Source organism: Carcharodon carcharias, chromosome 14, assembly GCF_017639515.1.
Source record: "Carcharodon carcharias isolate sCarCar2 chromosome 14, sCarCar2.pri, whole genome shotgun sequence".
NCBI lineage: Eukaryota > Metazoa > Chordata > Chondrichthyes > Lamniformes > Lamnidae > Carcharodon > Carcharodon carcharias.
This window is the reverse complement of record NC_054480.1, coordinates 18,399,090-18,417,911: the sequence shown is the minus strand read 5'-3', so window position 1 is coordinate 18,417,911 and position 18,822 is coordinate 18,399,090. Positions and strand designations below refer to the sequence as shown.

Below are 18,822 nucleotides of genomic sequence, written 5' to 3'. Positions count from 1 at the left end.
GTTACAGAGCTACAACTAGTGTTGGAACGTGAATCACACTGTAGCGGCACTGGGAGTCTGGAACTGGCCATGGCACCTACAAGCTAGGAGAATGAGCAGAGTGCATCCAGGCCTTGGGCTAAAGAGCAGCCTGTGCGTTTTCCCAGAATTGTTTCTCCAGAGGTTGTCAGTCCATGCTAACCGTGTGGCATTGGTCACATAGTCAACACGGACCGGTCAGCACCATTTGCCAGCATCATACAACCTTCCCGCCCCAAAGCATTTGGACAGCGATAAATGGACGGATGTGCACGGATTCTGAAAAATGGGAGTGACTGCCCCTCTCCCTAAGTGCAATGAGTGAGTAAATGGTGCAGGTAAAATGGTGAATGTGTGCACAAAATATTAAGGCTTTCCCCTTGTCTCTTTGCGATGCAGAGATTGGGAGTGATCGGGCCTGCTACAGAGACATGTCATCGTTTCCAGAAACCAAGGCAGAGAAATACGTGAACAGAGTCAAGGGGAAGAAATTCCTGCAGTACAACCGTCTGCAGCTAAGTCGCATCTACCCCAAAGGCCAGCGCCTTGACTCATCCAACTATGACCCCCTGCCCATGTGGATTTGTGGCAGCCAGTTGGTGGCATTGAACTTCCAGACCCCAGGTACCTGTTACTCTATCCTTTATTCTACTTTTATAGAAAATATTATTATACTACTAATTATATGCTACTCATTATTATACTACTGCACAACACCTGCCCCCCCCCGCCCCGCCACTCCCCCACACACATTCTTCTCAGTATCTCGTTCCCTACCAATGTCTCCTCTGAATTTCTTTTTGTTGTGCACAGCATTTGAATGGGTGACCATGCAGGTGAATCTTAAAGGGAACAACTTAGGAGTGGCCTGGATGATTGATTCCAGGTTGCTGTGCAGTTGTGCGCACATGCAGCTCTCAGGGATCATTGTCCACTGCCCCGATAAGATGACCCTCTTTTCGCCAGTAAGTCCCTCAAACACTCTCTGTGTTACAGCAACACGCACCTGAGGCAACCCCATCTCACAACCAAACAACCATGCAGAAGCGAACAAGGTAGGGTCATGGGGGAAAGGGTGAAGAGGCTAGTGGGAGAGAACATAAAGATTGGCCCTATAACCCTGTCTGAAAACTTGCATCATGGATTCTGCACAGCTGTCAACAACTTAAAGGGGAACTCCACTCCCAGAGCCACTGCCATTTGGTACACCGATCCTGATCAACCCTCCGATATCTTCTATCCCGTTTCCAGTACTAAATTTAATTTTTGAATTTGATTCACATTAGTTTCATGCAGGATGTTGTTGGTGGGAGCCGCTTTTGATTGTGGGCATTGTATCAGTTTCTCTATCTTTCTCAGCAGATCTCAAGTTCATAGTGTTAACACTGGGGGAGAATCTCATCCTTCACTCGAGTCTTACACTGGACTGAAAAGAATCAGTTGCAAACCTGGATCCGATATGGGCTGTTGGCCAGTTGCTGCTGATTTGGGTATAAAACTGGCTGTCTGTCTTTGGCATCTTGCCCTAATTTTTATTCCTTGTGTTTTATCTCCATCCCCCAGATAAACCCATGCAAATGAATCAGTCCTTGTTCATGTTGAATGGAAAGTGTGGATATGTCCTACAGCCAGCCATCATGAGGGAGGAGCAGTTCGATCCTTTTGACAAGCACTCAGTGAGGCCGATGGACTCACTCGTGATTCAGCTGCAGGTCTGTTACCTTGTCAACATCAATATTCTGCTTCCTTGCTCGTGAGCCGTGAGAGTGGGTGCAATCAGCTCCTCAGATGCTTGGGCAGATTTTAAAGGCCAGTTTTGCAAATGTGTTTCTGTGCAGAGGAGAGTGTGATGCAATTATCAGGAAGGCAGTGATAGCATGAAACACCAAAATGAAAATGTTAAAAGAAAGGAACTCCTACTCTAGCATTTATTGTCTACAGTAGCTAACGTTTAGGAGAGAAAGAATTACTTCCATTTATGCCAGACTTTTACCATCTCAGGATGTACCAAAGCATTTGACAACCAATTAAGTACTTTTGAAGTCACTGTTGTAATGTACACGTGGCAACCAATTTGCACACAAGCCCCCACAATCAGCAATGCCATAACTGACGGGATAACCTGTTTTTCTTTTATATTCACTTCATGCGACGTGGGCTTCACTGGCTGGGCCAGCATTTATTGCCCATCCCTAATTGCCCCTGAGAAGGTGGTGGTGAGCTGCCTTCTTAAACCGCTGCAGTCCATATGGTGTAGGTACACCCACAGTGCTGTTAGAGAGGGAGTTCCAAGATTTTGGCCCACTGTCAATGAAGGAACAGTGATATATTTCCAAGTTAGGATGGCAAGTGGCTTGGCGGGGAACTTCCAGGTGGTAGTGTTTCCATTTATCTGCTGCCCTTGTCCTTCTAGATGATAGTGGCCGTGGGTTTGGAAGGTGCTGTCTAAGGAGCCTTGTTGAGTTCCTTCAGTGCATGTTACAGCTGGTACGCACTGCTACCTTTGTGGGTCGGTGGTGGAGGGAGTGATTGCTTGTGAATGGCTTACCAAGGCTGCTTTGCCCTGGATGGTGTCAAGCTTGTTGAGCATTGTGGGAGCTGCACTCATCCAGGCAAGTGAAGAGTATTCCATCACACTCCTCATTTGTGCCTTGTAGAATGTGGACAGGCTTTAGGGAACCGGGGGGTGAGTTACTTGCCACAGGATTCCTAGCCTCTGACCTGCTCTTGCAGCCATAATATTTATATGGCTAGTCCAGTTCAGTTTTTAGTCAATGGTTACCCCCAGGATGATGTTAGTGGGAGATTCAACGATGGTAATGCCATTGAACATCAAGGGGCAATGGTTGGATTCTCTCTTGTTGGAGGTGGTCATTACCTGGCACTTGGGTGGCACAAATGTCACTTGCCACCTGTCAGCCCAAGCCTGGATATTGTCCGGGTCTTGCTGCATTTGGACATGGACTGCTTCAGTATCTGAGGAATCACGAATAGTGCTGAACATTGTGCAATCATCAGCGAACATTCCCACTGGAAGGAAGGTCATTGATGAAGCAGCTGAAGATGTTTGGGCCAAGGATACTGTTTTCTTGTGCTGATGATTGAGGAATAAATGTTGACCAGGTCATCAGGGATACCTCCCCTGTTCTCAGTGTGGTGTCATAGGATCTCTTATCTCAGCATGAGTGGGCTTTCATTTTAACACCTCATTTGAAAGACAGCACCTCCAACAATGCAGCACTCCTTCAGCACTGCACTGGAGTGTCAGCCTAGATTTTGAGAGATTAGTGTTGGCCAGAACACTGGGTATAACTTCACTTCACTGCTCTTTTTTGTTCTCTTGCGTATGAAACCTAGGCTGATATTTCAGTGCAGCACTGAGGGAGCACCACAATGTTGGAGGTGCTGTCTTTCACTTGGGATGTTGAACCGTGGCCCTGTCTGCCCTCTCAAGATGTAAAAGTATCCACAGCACTATTTGGAAGAAGAACTGGAGAGTTCCCTGTACCCTGGCAAATATTCATCTCTCAACCAAAATCCCTGAAACAGATTATATGGTTATTATCATATTGATGTCTCTCTGAGCCCTCTGCAACAATCCAGTCCTGTGGATTTGCCAAGCCCTTTCAATCCATCTAGGATTTCTGTCTCATTCATATCAAAGTTATCCCTACTTAGGGAGGTGTGTTGCTGATTCCTCTGCAGTGAATAGTATAACTAGGGCAGTGGAGAGGGCTTTAAACTAAGTAGAGGCAACACCTCCGACAGTGCTGCAATCCCTCAGTGCTACACTGGAATGTCAGCCTAGATTTTGTGCTCAAGAGAAAAAGAAGTGCAAGGGAGTTATCCCCAGTGTTCTGGCCAACATTAGTCTCTCAAAATCTAGGCCTCGCTTTCTGAAAAAAGGTTGTGCCAGTTTTCATTTCCAAACGTATCGATAACGTGAAAATGAGACACAGTCCCACGATCGAGCAAGAGTTTATGCGAGAGGAGATTGAACAGATTGGTAATAGGGTTACTAATTTACACCATGGCCCACACTGCGCTTGATCTGAGGTGTGCAAATTTCTTTTATTTTTTGATTTGATCCGTTTGTGCCGCTATCTTGCTTCAGTAGATGACTTGCACCATAAACAGTACCCATTTGAAACACATCCACACCATAAACTCACTTAAGCAGAAGCAGTTTGACAGCACAATTAACGAAGCCACTAAACACATTACAAATCTCTCTGACCATGTAGCCTCAGAAAGCGAGGAGTTTGTTCTTGCACATGGTTTCAATTTCGGCGTATTTTCATCCCAAATCAAACGGGAAGAGGTATTTGCTAACTTCAAATCCGCTGCTCCCAACTATCCCCCCACAAACCAGCGTCCACTGAAGACACTGAATCCTCGCAAGCGCACCTAGCTGATCGAGATTCCAAACGACCTGTCTGAATTTCAATATGCAACATGAATGCCTTACAGCGCTGCAAGGCCTTAAGACCAACTCGGACATACGTGTCCGTAAACCTGACAAAGGGACGGGAAGAGTCATCCTTAACAGGCGTGACTATATCAACAAAATGCATGCCATTCTTAATGATGGGTCCAAATTCATATCCGTTGGATCTGCTGCTCATCATGACCGGATAGCCTTGCTCGAAAGTAAGCTTAAAAAAAATTCTTGCTGGACTTGTGTAACACTGATGAGCTGCTGCGTCATATTTATGACAAAGTTTGCCCTCATGGCTCACTATATCTGCATATGTATGGGCTGCCCAAGACGCACAAAAGTGATGTCCCTTTACGCCCTATCCTATCTATGACCAGCTCTACTCAACATGAATTGGCCAAATGGTTGGGTGAATTGTTACAACCAGATTTGAGCAAGTTCTCCACATAAACAGTGAAGGATTCCTTCACATTTGCAAAGACCATAGAAGACTTGCTTATTGATAGCAATACTGTGTTCCTATGATATTGCTAGCTTGTTCACCAATGTTCCACTTAAGGAAGCCGTAGATATTTGCACCATAGCACTATATCTTGGCGATCTAGACCCACCACCATCGTGTGAATCACTATTCAACCTATGAACTCGGCAACTCGCACAGTTGAGTTCAGTTTTAATGACGTCATGTATGCCCAAATAGATGGTGTTGCCATGGGATCCCCTCTAGGCCCAGCTCCTGCTCTTTGTTGGGTTCCATGCGAAACGTGTCTTCAATGAAATGATACCTAACCTCCACATGTGGATGATATGTTTGCTATATTTAAAATCACAGCTAAATGTAATAATTTCCTTACATGTCTTAATGGGCCCTATCCTGCGCTCAAATTCACCTTTGAAATTGAACAGGCAATTCAACTCCCCCTCCTTGACGTACTAGTTGAGAAATCTGCCAGGGTCTACCATAAACCTACCTTCACTGGTCAATATAGGCGTTGGGATTCTTACAGTTCCACATGCTGTAAGATTGATCTTATGGGCAAGCTTGATGTTGAAATAGGACCCATCAAAGGCATCCTGAGGGATAATGGCTACCCAGATCAGACCATTTCACGCTGTATATCATGTAAATTCGTAAGACAGTCCCTTTTAGCCCTAAAAGTGCCCAGTCTACCTCAGATTACCCTGGAAGGGCAAGGAACCTCAAAATTTGAGCAACAGGTGAAGCTAGCTGTTTCACACTGCTACTATGCAGTAGCAACACAAGTGGTATTCACGACTAGCAGGGATGCTGCCATCAAGCCAATAATGAGTAATGTGGTATATGAATTTCAGTGCCAGTGTGATGCTAGGTATGTAGGCCGTACATGCCAGAGTCTGGTGGATCATATCAAACAGCATGTCCCAGCCGCTGTTCGCAATGGGCAAGGTACGGACTGTACCCAAGCAGCCCATGCTTGCAAAACTCAAAACGCAGCGTCCAACATTAGATGTGATTTCTCGATTGGACGAATATTTGCTAAATAATCCTCAGCGTGCTAAGACTTATACTGATGACCAATTTAAGATTGTCAGTCGGGCTTGCTGTGTGGCACATTCGTGTGTACTGGAAGCTACGTCAGTTAATACACAGGGCCTTGTTCTTTGCAGACAGACAGAACGTGTTCACATATTATGCCTTTGTCAGATAAACCAAATAAGTGACAGCCATTCCTCAGGGCAATGCCTTGACCAATCAGGATCAAGCCGCCTGGTTTAAGTATCAAACAGTGCTTGGCAGTTAACTGTCAGTCACAATCAATTGGTGCATTCTCCATGGCAACACCTCAGAGTCCACTTGCCAACCAATCAGCGCGCTCTTCACATACGGTATAAATTCTTGTTTTCCCCTTGTATTGGTATTCTTGCAAGGTGTCCTGATGTGTGCAAGGTGAAAAGCTTCGACAAGTCTCTTTTTTTCAGCAACACTCAAGTTCTGTACTACCAAACAACTATTTATAAGGAATGACTAAATGATTAATAAGGAAGGAGAAATTCGAGTCCAAGAGAAAGCTAGCTAGAAATATAAAAACAGAGAATAAAGGTATTTAAAAAGGAAAAACAATAACTAAAGTGGCTATTGGTCCTTTAGAGAGAGAGTCTAGGGAATTAATAATGGAAAATAAGGAAACTGCGGTTGAATTGAACAGATATTTTGCATCTGTCTTCACTGTGGAGGATACAAATGACATCCCAGAAATAATTGTGAATCAAAAGGTGAAAGGGAGGGAGGAACTTAAAACAATTACAATCATCAGGAAAGGGTACTGAGAAAATTACTAGAACTAAAAGTGGACAAGTCCCCAGGTCTTGATGGACTTCATCCTAGGGCCTTAAAAGAAGTAGCTGCTGAGATAGCAGATTCATAGGTTTTCCAAAATTCCCTAGATTCTGGAAAGGTCCCATCGGATTGGAAAATAGTGAATGTGACTCCTCTATTCAAGAAAAGAGGGAGACAGAAAGCAGGAAACTACAGGCCAGTTAGCTTGATGCCTGTCATAGGGAAAATGCTGGAATCTATTATTAAGCAGGTTATAGTGGGGCACTTATAAAATCCCAATGCAATCAAGCTAAGTCAACGTGGTTTTGTGAAAGAAAAATCATGTTTGAATAGTTTATTGGAGTTCTTTGAGGAAGTAACAAGCAACATGGATTAAGGGGAACGTGTGGATGTGCTGTACTTAGATTTCCAGAAGACATTTGACAAAGTGCTATATTAAAGGTTACTATACAAATTAAGAGCTCATGGCATAGAGGGTAACATATTAGCACAGTTACTGTATTGGTTAGCTAACAGGAAAAGAGTAGGCGTAAATGGGTCATTTTCGGATTACCAAGATGTGATGAGTGGAGTGCCACAGGAATCAGTGCTAGGCCTCAACTATTTACAATTTATATCAATGACTTGGACGAAGGGACTGAATGTATGGTTGCTAAATTTGCTGATGATACAAAGATAAGAAGGAAGATAAGTTATCAAGAGGACATAGTAGCCTTCGAAGGGATATAGATAGGTTAAGTGAGTGGGCAAAAATTTGGCAAATGGAGTATAAATTAGGAAAATGTGAACTTGTTCACTTCAGCAAGAAGAATAGATAAGCAGAATATTATTTAAATAGAGAGAGATTGCAGGACTCAGGTACTGAGGGATCTGGGTGCCCTGGTACATGAATTACAAAAAGTTAGTATGCAGGTACAGCAAGTGATCAGGAAGACAAATGGAATGTAATTTTTTGCAAGGTGATTGTAATATAAAAGTAGGGATGTTTGGCTATAGTTGTGCAAGGCTTTAATGAGACCACGTCTAGAGAACTGTGTATAATTTTGGTGGTCTTATATAAGAAAGGATATAAATGCATTAGAAGCAGCTCATAGAAGATTCACTCGACTGATACCTGAAATGGGGTGCGTTATCTTATGAGGGAAGGCTGGACAGGCTGAGCCTGTGTGCAATGGAGTTTAGAAAAATGTGAGGTGATCCTATTGAAACATATGCAATCCTGAGGGGACTTGACAGGGTTAATGCTGAGAGGATGTTCCCCTTGTGGGAGAGGCTAGAACTAGAGGAGACAGTTTATAAAATAAGGGTCTCCCACTTAAGATAGAAATGAAGAGAGATATTTTCACTCGGCGGGTCACGAGCTTGTGGAACTCTCTTCCCTAGAGAGCAGTGGAGGCAGGGTCATTGAATATTTTTAAGGCAGTGGTAGATAAAATCTTGACCAACAAAGAAGTCAAAGATTTTGGGGATAGGTGGGAATGTGGAGTTGAAGGCACAATCAGATCAGCCATGATGCTAGTGAATGGCAAGCAGGCTCAAGGGGCTGAATGGTCTTCTCCTAATTTGTATGTTCGTATGAACACTTGGAAGTAAATATAAAGTTATTTCAATTTGTTAAAAAGGAGATTTAATAATACAGCTTTTGGTTTAAAGTAGCTGATTGGCTGTCAGGTCCCTACTTAGTTTAAGTGCAGCCAACAAGAATTCAAACTTTACCCTGTTGGTTTAATAAAAGCGAAAAATGGCCATCAGATTCTGCTTTTGGTTGTTTTCATTTTACTTCTTGTCACTTTTGCTGGCGTGACCACGTGTGAATGAAAGGGAAATAACCATCCTAACAGTTTACACTGTGTGCAGGTCATTTCTTCTTAATAATTCATTTTTCATGAAATCAAACTGCGTTAATGTGAATGTTAGAAACTTGAACAGTCAGAAGGTGCAATTTGGAATGTTGGGCTGGAGGAGATTACAGAGAGCGGCTGGGAGGGCACTGTCGATCTGAAGTAATCTCATTGGTGGACAGGGCTGTACAGGGGTGAAAGGTGAGTGGGGCCTAGTATCAAATTAGGATGCGAGCGATGGTGAGTTTGGACCGCTTGAAGTTCACGTAGGATGGATGGCAGAAGGCCAGTGAGGAGATGGTCGGAGAAGCTGTGGATAGCAACGGCACCCATGGAATTGTGGATAGCATGGGTCTTTCAGCAGTAGGAGAGATGAGATGAGGCTGGAGGAGAGCAACATCACTGAAGTGGAAATGGCAAGTTTCAATAATGAACTTTGAAGCATTGTCAAGGCTAGAAGGAGCCAGGAAGAGGATTGAATCAGAGGGCAAGGTGGAGTGTTTCCAACAGAGAAAGGATCAAATTGATTCAGTATTGCCGGCATTAAGTTACAGGCAGCTCTGGTTCATCCACAATCTGATGTCGGGAGGGCGATAATGGCGAAGAATTTGAGGGTGGTGGGTTGAATGCTGGCTGTCAGCAACATGAAGATTGAAGCTGACCCCATGCTTGTGGATACACCACCCAGTTGCAGCAGTTTGATGAGATGCAGGTTGGCAGGGCTATGATGGAACCTTAAGGCAATCCTCAAGGTAACCATGCTGCTTTGAAAGATCATCAATGCATGTGGTGCGCGCTGAAATTCGTGGGGTATCTTACAATGCACCACATCACTTACCTTGCGATGGTACACCTTGCCCCTCTCTGGTTTGGACTTGATGAAAGATGGAAACCCTTAAGTGTGTGCCCATCACTTGGTGCCACAGTGCCAGTCCTCCCATGACCATTAATGAATACCTTCAAGGCTTGAAATGTATCAGAGTCAGGAAAACTCATAAGTAGTTTGGAGAAACAGATCACTGCGTGGCAAAGTTGCAAAAGGTGGATAATGGTTTTCCCCCTCTTAAATTTGTTTACACTAGATCTTGGCAGCTCGACACTTGCCGAAGAACGGCAGAGGCATAACCTCTCCGTTTGTAGAGGTCGAGGTCTGTGGAGCTGACTACGATAACTGCAAATACAAGACTGAGATCGTAGGTAAGAATATCTTCCTTAATTCCAATTCTGAGGCAGCTGAGGCCCTACGCACTTACTGTGGTAACTGTCCCAGTGATATTGCTGTCACATATTCACCATTTCAATTTGTTCTCCACTCTGGCGTAGCTGCTAATGTGGACTTCCTATAAAGCAGTCTCACCAACCACACTTTTGGATTTTAACTAACAGCGCAGATGGTACCACAGACGAGGCTGCAGTTCCCTCAGGTTTCATTTCACAATTTAGTCCTAACGCATGGTCAGGCAGGGTACTGCTGTAAAAACTAAACCTGCTTAAATAGTCTCCCTGCAAATGCCTGTTCGGCAACCTTCCAATCACCCTCCATATTTCCAGTGTTACAGGAAGTACTAAATGTCATTTGATGAGTTCAGGGAGGCAGTGTTGTAGTGTTAATGTCACTGGACTAGTAATCCAGAGGTCCAGGCTAAGGCTTTGGGGATGCAGGTTCACATCCCATCATGGCAGCTGGTGGAATTTAATTTCAATTAATTAATAATTCTGTAATTGAAAGCTATTCCCAGTAGTGGTGTACAAGAAGCTATTGTTATAAAAACCCATCTGGTTCACTAAAATCTGCCATCCTTACCTGGTCTGGCCTATATGTGAGTCCAGGCCCACAGCACTGTGTTGACTCATCACTGTCCTTTAAAATGGCATAACAAGCCCCCAAATTGTACCAAATCACTACAGAAAAGTAAAAAATGGAATGAAACTGGCTGGAGCACCCGGCATTGACCTAGGCCTTCACTGTCGCTGGGTCAAAATCCTGGAACTCCCTTCCTAACAGCACTGTGGGTGTACCTACACCACATGGTTCGAGGCCGTTCACCACCAGCTTCTCAAGGACAATTGGGGATTGGCAACAAATACTGGCCTAGTTAGCGATACGCACATCCTGTGAGAGAATAAATAAAAATGGTTTTCATGTGACAGATCAAATAGCAGCGCCCGGCATTGCTTTCAACCTGAGCGTTGGTATTTGACATCTTTTGAGATAAAAGAAAGAACTTGCATTTCTGTGTTATTATTCTCATCCTCAATATTGCCCCAAAGCACTCCATCACTGATGAAGTATTTTGAAATGTGCTCCCTGTTACATAGGAAAATAAGTAGCCAGTTTGTGCAGAATTTCCATACAGAAATGAGGTGATGGATACCTAGGATACCAGGCCTACTCCTCTGCTACTACTTCAAATCGTGCCATGAGAATTTTCACATCTGCCTCAGCAGGCAGATGGGGCCTGGCTTTAACATCTCATACAAAAGGTGGCACCTCTGACAGTGCAGCTCTTCCACAGTACTGCTCAGAGATGGCAGCCTAGGTTCGGTAATCCTAGACTGAGTCTCGAACCCACAACCATTCGACTTAAGGCACAAGTTAGCTTCCACTGAGCTACAAAGTGATATTTTGAAACATAAATCTGAACCTACAAAGGATGTGTCATTATATGGGATGGCCTGAGGGACCACACAGACCATGAAGGTTATGGGTTCAATCCCCGCCTGAGGCTGGGTTACTTGAATTCAGCCAGAATTGTGGTCAAGATATTACCATTATCCTCGGTGCTCATTGGTCAGGGTCTTGCTTCTGATTGGAGTCCGTCGTCCCCTGCTGGAATATTTTTGGGTGTATCCAGATAAGGACATAATTGGACTCAGCTGTGACATCCTTCCCCAGATTATATAGGCTGCATCAGCCTTCTCCAGTGACTGTCATGCCAGTGGCTTACCCAAGAAAACCAACCACTTGAGGAGGTTGAACTCATTAGAGGCTCATCCCAAGAAGGAGAGATAACAAGAGGGAAGAGGAAAACAATTACCAAGAAAGCAGGGGAAATGTTTTTTAAAAGGCTGAGTTCAGAGTGTAGCTTATTATTGTTGAATATGGTGACACAGTATTAGTAATGAATAACAACAACTTTCATTTTTATAGCATCTTTAATGTAGTGAAACCTCTACAGGCATTTCCTGGGGCATTTCAACAAAATTTGACAGGAAAAATGAGGAAGATGCCCCAAAATTTTGGTCGAAGAGGTAGATTTAAGGAGCATCAAAGGAGGAAAAGGAATTGGGGAGGGAATTCCAGAGCTTTGAATCTCTGCAGCTGAAGACACAGCGATTTCCGATGGAAGTCGTGAGTGCTTTAGTGAATTGAAAATGAAATGAAAATTGTAATGGAAAATGCAAATCCCAGTGAGCTGAGCCTCTTGCAGTTCCTAAACTTCTTATTTCTCGTGGTCTAAAAAATAACTGGCTTTGTTGTTCCATTTTAGCAGTGAACGGGTTGAACCCCACATGGACAGCAAAGTCATTTTCCATAACCATCACTAACCCAGAATTCAGCTTCTTGCGATTTGTTGTCTACGAAGAGGATGTGTTCAGCGATCAGAACTTCCTGGCAGAAGCAACCTTCCCTGTCAAAGCCTTAAGGACAGGTAAAGCAAAGAAAAGCTTTCTCCTCTCCCCATTCCTCGCTTTGTGCAACATCTGTCCCTTGTCCTGTTTCGCCCCCCTCTTTTTAACCATCTGCCCCCCCACCCCCCGCCCCCGCCAACAATGTCATTTTGGTCCCCATCCCTGGGACGGAATTTTACGGCCCTGTTGCAGCAGAGTGGGGGGGTGTAAAATATGGCGAGCCATTCAGAAGTCCGTTGACTTCAAGCGGATCCGTAAAATCCCACCGGAATAAAATTCCACCCCTTGTGTGGTTTGGCAGCCTGCGGCCATGTTGCCTCACTCCCCACTCTGTGGTGTTTCATTCCTCGTTCCTCTATCTTTAACCATCCATCCCTCGTGTTCTTTTGCTGTCCGACCCTTGCGCTGCTTCACCAACCATTTCCAAGTGGTTTTACGCCACCCCCCTTCCCCCCCACCCCCAGTTGCTCAGTTCCATTGTCTGTCCTCGTGTTTCCCGACCCCACCCCTAAAGCACCCCCCCGCCACCCCCATCCCTTTTGCCGTTTCCCTTGAAGTGCTTGATGTTTCACCATCGTCTTTCGCGTCATCTCAGGTTACCGCTCCGTGCCTTTGAAGAACAGCTACAGTGAGGACCTCGAGTTGGCAGCATTGATGATCCGTCTGGAGGCCTTGGAATCAGTGATCAAGGTAGGAGGGGTCTGACGATTCCACTCAGTGTGCCCAACGTGTCATCGGGGGACTGTGGTTCACCCAGTACACAGATAGCGTCTTTGATCAGAGACTTGAACCGGCTCTGGCCATATCCTGAATCCGATGACACTAAGTTGTGGAAAATCCAACCGGCGCTAAGCTGGAAGCAGTGATTTTCCTTCCACTTCTTGCAGCGCTTCAGGGAAAAATTCCGACTCCAAGCACGCCCGGATCCTCCAGGGGAAACGTGTTAATCAGACTGCAGATAATTGAGGGCAGGTGTTCCTATGGAACCCGGCACTCGGAGTAAAATGTAGAAACACCCAGTGTTTGAGGGGAGAGTGAAAACAGGTTGTTGTAATCTGGAAGGCACTGCCTGTAAGTGGAACGGAAGCAGATTCAACTGTAACATTCAAAGCGGAGCTGGTTCTCTACTTAAAAAGAAAATTATTTTTGGGGGGAGGGATGCTTTGGGGAAAGAGCAAGTTAGTAAGACTAATTATATAGGTTTTTCAGAGAGCAGAAAAAGCACGATGGACTGAATGGCCTTATTCTGTGCTGTATGATTGTACGATTACATTTGCTCCTTCTGTGTCCCCTCTGTCTTCCCCTCTGCCCTCTGGCCGCTGGCCCCCCTCCTCCTTATTAATTTTAACTACTATTCTCTTCACCCAGGAAAATGGTGACACTGTTCTGTGCCCCTCAAACCCGTCTCTCCGGGAGCGCAATGCTGACCATGCCAACCAGCTGCTGACCTACCGAGGCAGGGAGGGATCGTTCGATAACCGATATCAGCAGGAGGATCTACGACTTTTTCAAGAACAGCACCTGGAGCACACCGAGACCAGAGAGAGAAGGTGAAGCGGTTTTACTTCGAAATGTAACAATTTAACCCATGAAGGGAATCAGCTCAGTTCAGCTGGTTTATGGTCCTGTCAGGATGGTGGTGCAGCGGTAATGTTGCTGGGGCAAGTAACCCAGAGGCCCAGGCTTAATACCCTGAGGGCATGGGTTCAGATCCCACCATGGCAGCTGGTAGAATTTAAGTTCAGTTAATAAACCTGGTACTAAAAAGCTAGTCTCAGTGGCGCCCATGACAACTATCCTATCATTGACTGTTGTAAAAACCCAGCCGGTTCACTAATGCTCTTTAGAGGAGGAAATCTGCCATCCTTGCCTGGTTTGGCCTACATATGGTTCCAGATCCACGGCAATGTATTTGACTCTTAACTGCCCTCTGAAATGGCCCCAACAAGCCACTCAGTTCAAGGGCATTTAGGGATGGGCAACAAATGCTCACATCCCATAAAAGAATTTAACATTTTATTTAAAAATACAAATATCATTGAATCATTCAGCGCTGAAGGAGGTTATTCAACACATCCTGCCTGTGCTGACACTTTGATAAAACTATCTAATTAGCCCCACTCACCTGCTCTTTTCCCACAGCCTTGTGATTTTTTCCAGTACCCTCATGATCAGCTAACTCAGCACAGACTGAGAATTGAACCCGGTCCTTTTGTTGGCCTTAATGTAACATAATGTGATCTGTCTCATATTATTTGGGAGAAGACAGTTTTGTATTTTTAACCGAAATGTGATTTTTTAACAAACGGTTGGATGAGTTGTGATAAAGCACCTCAACATTGCGATTGCATCACCTGGGTCACCATGACACCGTCCCCTGTGTTCAGGAAGCCTTGTTGCCATGGTGATACGATCCTTACAGTATTAATGGAGAACATTTGAGTCAGCGGCTAGCACTCCATATGGAGGCCTGCAAGTTCAGCAGAAAAGCAGAACGTTAATTTAGCACAACTGTTATGCATGTGCTCACTGTGTGTGGGCTCGTCTAGGAGAAACCTTTGATTTGAGTTGGAAAGAGAAGGGCTACCAACCGTGGTTCAATGTATCATCACATGACCCTCCCGCCGCCCCCAGTCTAATACCCTTTCACTTCAACTCTAATATTTTCAAACCCAATAAATGAAAGCATTGAAAGATTTTTTTTTTAAAGTGCCCTTAATTTTTACCTGGAAATTTCCCACAGCAGTGTCCTGGGGATTAACTTCCATTCCTGGAGACACCAGGGCAATCCTGGAGGATTGGCAACCCTAGTGTCCAGTGGCCTCAGGCTGGTGTTGGAGCTGAGAATGGTGAGGGGGCAAAGAAAGTCAAACCTGGTAACCATAGTTACACAAAGCCGCTCACCCAAGCCTCTTTAACAAACGACTTTTGAAGTTGGAAGAGAAACAAAACAATTGTCATTATTGTTGATCAGTAATAAGCAGTTCTAAAAAATGTCTTGGTACTTTGTGCACCTATTTATTTTATGCATGTCGTGCTTTGCATTGCATAATGCCTCTGCCTGCTCCATACCTTGTAGAATGTGTTATTTTATGGGCTACATTTATTTATGCACTGTTTGTTCCTACTTTATACTTTGTGTTATGTATAGCCTGTGTGCGTTCCATACAATCTGTTGTCATAAGACATAGGAGCAGAAATTAGGCCATTTGGCCCATCAAGTCTGCTCCGCCATTCAATCATGGTTGATAAGTTTCTCAACCCCATTCTCCCGCCTTCTCCCCGTAACCTTTGAACCCCTTACCAATCAAGAACCTATCTACCTCGGTCTTAAATACACTCAATGACCTGGCCTCCACAGCCTTCTGTGGTAATGAATTCCATAGATTCACCACTCTCTGGCTAAAGAAGTTTCTCCTAATCTCTGTTGCATTTTATATACTGTTTGCTTTCTCTCTATTATGCTGTTTTTGATATGGTGATGTATTCAACCTAAGCACTATGCTAAGAACGTAAGAAATAGGAGCAGGAGTAGGCCATGAGGCCTCTCGAGCCTACTCTACTAATTCAATAAGATCATGGCTGACATTTGACCTCAATTCCACTTTTCTGCCCTTTCCCCATATCCCTTGATTTCCCTGGAGTCCTAAAATTTATCATTCTCTGCCTTGAATATACCCAATGACTGAGAACCCACAACCTTCTATGGCTGAGAATTCCAAATATTTACAGCCCTCTGAGTGAAGATATTTCTCCTCATTTCAGTTTAACATGGCCATACCTTTATCCTGAGAGTATGCCCCCTGCTCTAGCCAGGGAAACAGCTTCTCAGCATCTACCCTGTCAAGCCCCATTAGAATCTTTTATGTATGTGGGTATGTATAATCTGTACACTGCTTTTATGTATATATGTATGTGTGTGTGTGTGTGTGCTTATTCAGTTTTGCTAGTGTTATTATTCTAGCATGAAACCTTAGAATTTGCACAACTCCCTTGGTGAGGATATAAGAAAATTCCAGGGTGATGAAAGGCTATTCAGTCCGCCAGAGACTGCCCCTATATTATTCTAGCTTTCTCAGTCTAACATCTATGTTTTAAGCAGTCTAGCATCTGTGCCCTCACCACCCTGTCTAGAGGATTATTCCAGCCAATTATTATCCTTTGTGTGAGGCTGCGCTTTTTGGTAGCTGTTCTAAATTTAGTTTAAGTTTTAATTAAATTATTCTTATAATCTGTTCCCCATCCCCACCACCACCTGTAAAACGGCATCACTTTGTTTCTTCTGCTCAGATTATTGAGAAGAACTAGGATAAGTGGAGACAACAGATGAAGGCTGGTGGAGACGGACTGTGCAGACGCCCTGTCACTTCCAGGGACGTGGACTGCTGTAATTTGGTTCCTATGGAAACTCTTGCTGCTCTGGCCTATTTCGGGCAGCTTCTCCAGTACGACTCCTAACCCTTGTATTCACAGGAAAGTACATTTTAACTTCAGAATAAGTGACATTTTTTTTAACGTGCTGTCAAAAAAAAAAAGTAGTTTTAAAGAAGAGAAAGATAAGAAAATTCACATTGTACAGAGATGGGAACTGGCCAGTGTTTCATCTTCGTAATTACTTTTCAGTTCAAGCGTGTGGCCTGGTCAGTCATTCATGATCTACTGCTTATTAAACTGTGAGGATTGTTCTTACTTAAAGAACACATCAAATATACAATGTGTCTGTGTTAGTAAAATGTAATATAATGGTAAACATGCCTTTCACCCAGGGCACAACAAGCCATAAAGTAGAGTCTGTTTATTAAATACTTGACCATGATGTAAGATCTTTGTCCTGTGCAATTTATTTGGACTCCCAACATACTAGTGTCGGTAGAAGATAGTGTTGTTAGGGCACTGGCTTACAGGCCACGGGGGGGCTTCTGTTCCACAAAGTAAGAACGTTCACTGCAGGTGGCCACTGGACAGCTCTCTGTATCCTGGGGATAAAACCTGTTCAGAGCTCTGTGCCAGTAATGGCCTGGCACCAGGTAATGGCAATTAACTGTTCCATACTGCATTCCCCATGGCAATGCTTCCCACCAATTAGAATCCACTTGCCAATCAGTCAGCACTCTCTTCTCACGTGCCATAAATTGAAGTTCCCCTGTTGCAGTTGGTAATTTCGTGCGAGTTATCCTGATGAGTGCAAGACGAAAAGCTTTGATAGCATCTCTCCTTTCTCGTCAATAAAAAAGAATTCTCCTCTTCTCCCCTCCCCCCACCTTGGAATTTTTCCAATTAACTGAAATCAGTGCCCTCTGATTCCTGTAAATTTGTTTTCCATATGCCACAGGCCCAAAAAAATACTTGCTTGATAAATTAGCATAATAGCTCTGCTGGCTGCACACTGGTACTTTACTCAATCAGAGGACCTGGGTTTATATACTGTGTGATGCCAGTTATCCATTGTGGGAGAGTTGGGTGGGTCTTGGGGTTATGGTACAGGGGTTGACTTTCCTGTCTCTCAAGGTACAGGTCCTCTCACTGAAATTGAGCACCATCAATGCTCAAGTTGTGACTCAGTGGTATTGCTTAGTCTGAGTCAGAAGGTTACATGTTCAAATTCCACTTTAGAGCCTTGAGCACAAAATCTAAGCTGATGACATGGTAGTGCTACTCTTTGCATGAGATTTCTTTAACAGTTGGATGCAAAAAAGATCACAGGGAACTATTTCAAAGGGCCGGGTAATTCTTTCTGGCGTTCCAGCCAATATTTGCCTTCAACCAAAATTACCAAAACAGTGGCCATTATCTCATCACTGCTTGTGGGAACTTCCTGTGTGCAAATTGGCTGCCAATTTCCCTATGTGACAACTGTGAATTCAAAAGCATTTCAAAGACTCTAAAGCACTTTGGGGTCATGAAATACCCTACATAAAGGCAAGTAGGGGAGATGGTGGCATAGTGGTAATGTCACTGGACTAGTACTCCAGAGGCCTTGGTGAATACTCTGGGGACATGGGTTCAAATCCCATCATGGTGGAATTTAAATTCAATTTAATTCAATCTGGAATTGAACAAACTTCATGATCAACTGCCCTAAAAACATTTAGGGAAGGAAATCTGCTATCCTTATCTGAGCTGGCCTGTATGTGACTCCAGGTCCACAGTAATGTGGCTGGCCTTCAGCTGCCCTTTGAAATGACCTAGCTAGCCACTCCATTCAAAAGCAGTTAGGGATGGGCAACAAATGCTGGCCTTACCAGTGACACCTACATTTCATGAAAAAGAATAAAGAGAAAAAAATGGTTTCTATGGTTTGCAGATCACCCCTAATGTACAAGAATATCTTGGAACAACTTATAAGGGGAATGAGAACAGAAGATAGGAAATTGCTGGATCATCAAAAAGAGAGGATTTTAGGAGGCTTATGAAGAATATGGGAGAGCCAGCAAGGCATGCAGTCTGTGGGGAGTGTTGACATCTTCAGTTTCCCTTCATGATCAAAAATGGCCATTTCTTGCTTGTGTAGAGTCATCTGTTGAGCGTACTAACGTGGCCGTGAAGCCCAATTTCAGACCTGCGTGGCTTTCCAC

At 44.2% G+C, this 18,822-nt stretch overlaps 1 protein-coding gene across 2 annotated transcripts in view; it reads left to right on the top strand.

Moving 5' to 3' along the window:
* The window catches only part of plcg1 (phospholipase C, gamma 1), a 155,875-nt gene extending 138,807 nt beyond the window's left edge, over positions 1-17,068 (top strand). For both annotated transcript variants that reach the window (XM_041204279.1, XM_041204280.1), the window contains 7 exons: positions 418-642; positions 1,582-1,730; positions 9,697-9,811; positions 12,106-12,267; positions 12,843-12,937; positions 13,616-13,797; positions 16,538-17,068. In XM_041204279.1, coding sequence (XP_041060213.1) covers positions 418-642; positions 1,582-1,730; positions 9,697-9,811; positions 12,106-12,267; positions 12,843-12,937; positions 13,616-13,797; positions 16,538-16,577 — 968 coding nt within the window. In that variant the 3' untranslated portion in view covers positions 16,578-17,068. The remainder of the gene's footprint in view (positions 1-417; positions 643-1,581; positions 1,731-9,696; positions 9,812-12,105; positions 12,268-12,842; positions 12,938-13,615; positions 13,798-16,537) is intronic.
* Positions 17,069-18,822: the final 1,754 nt, after the last annotated feature.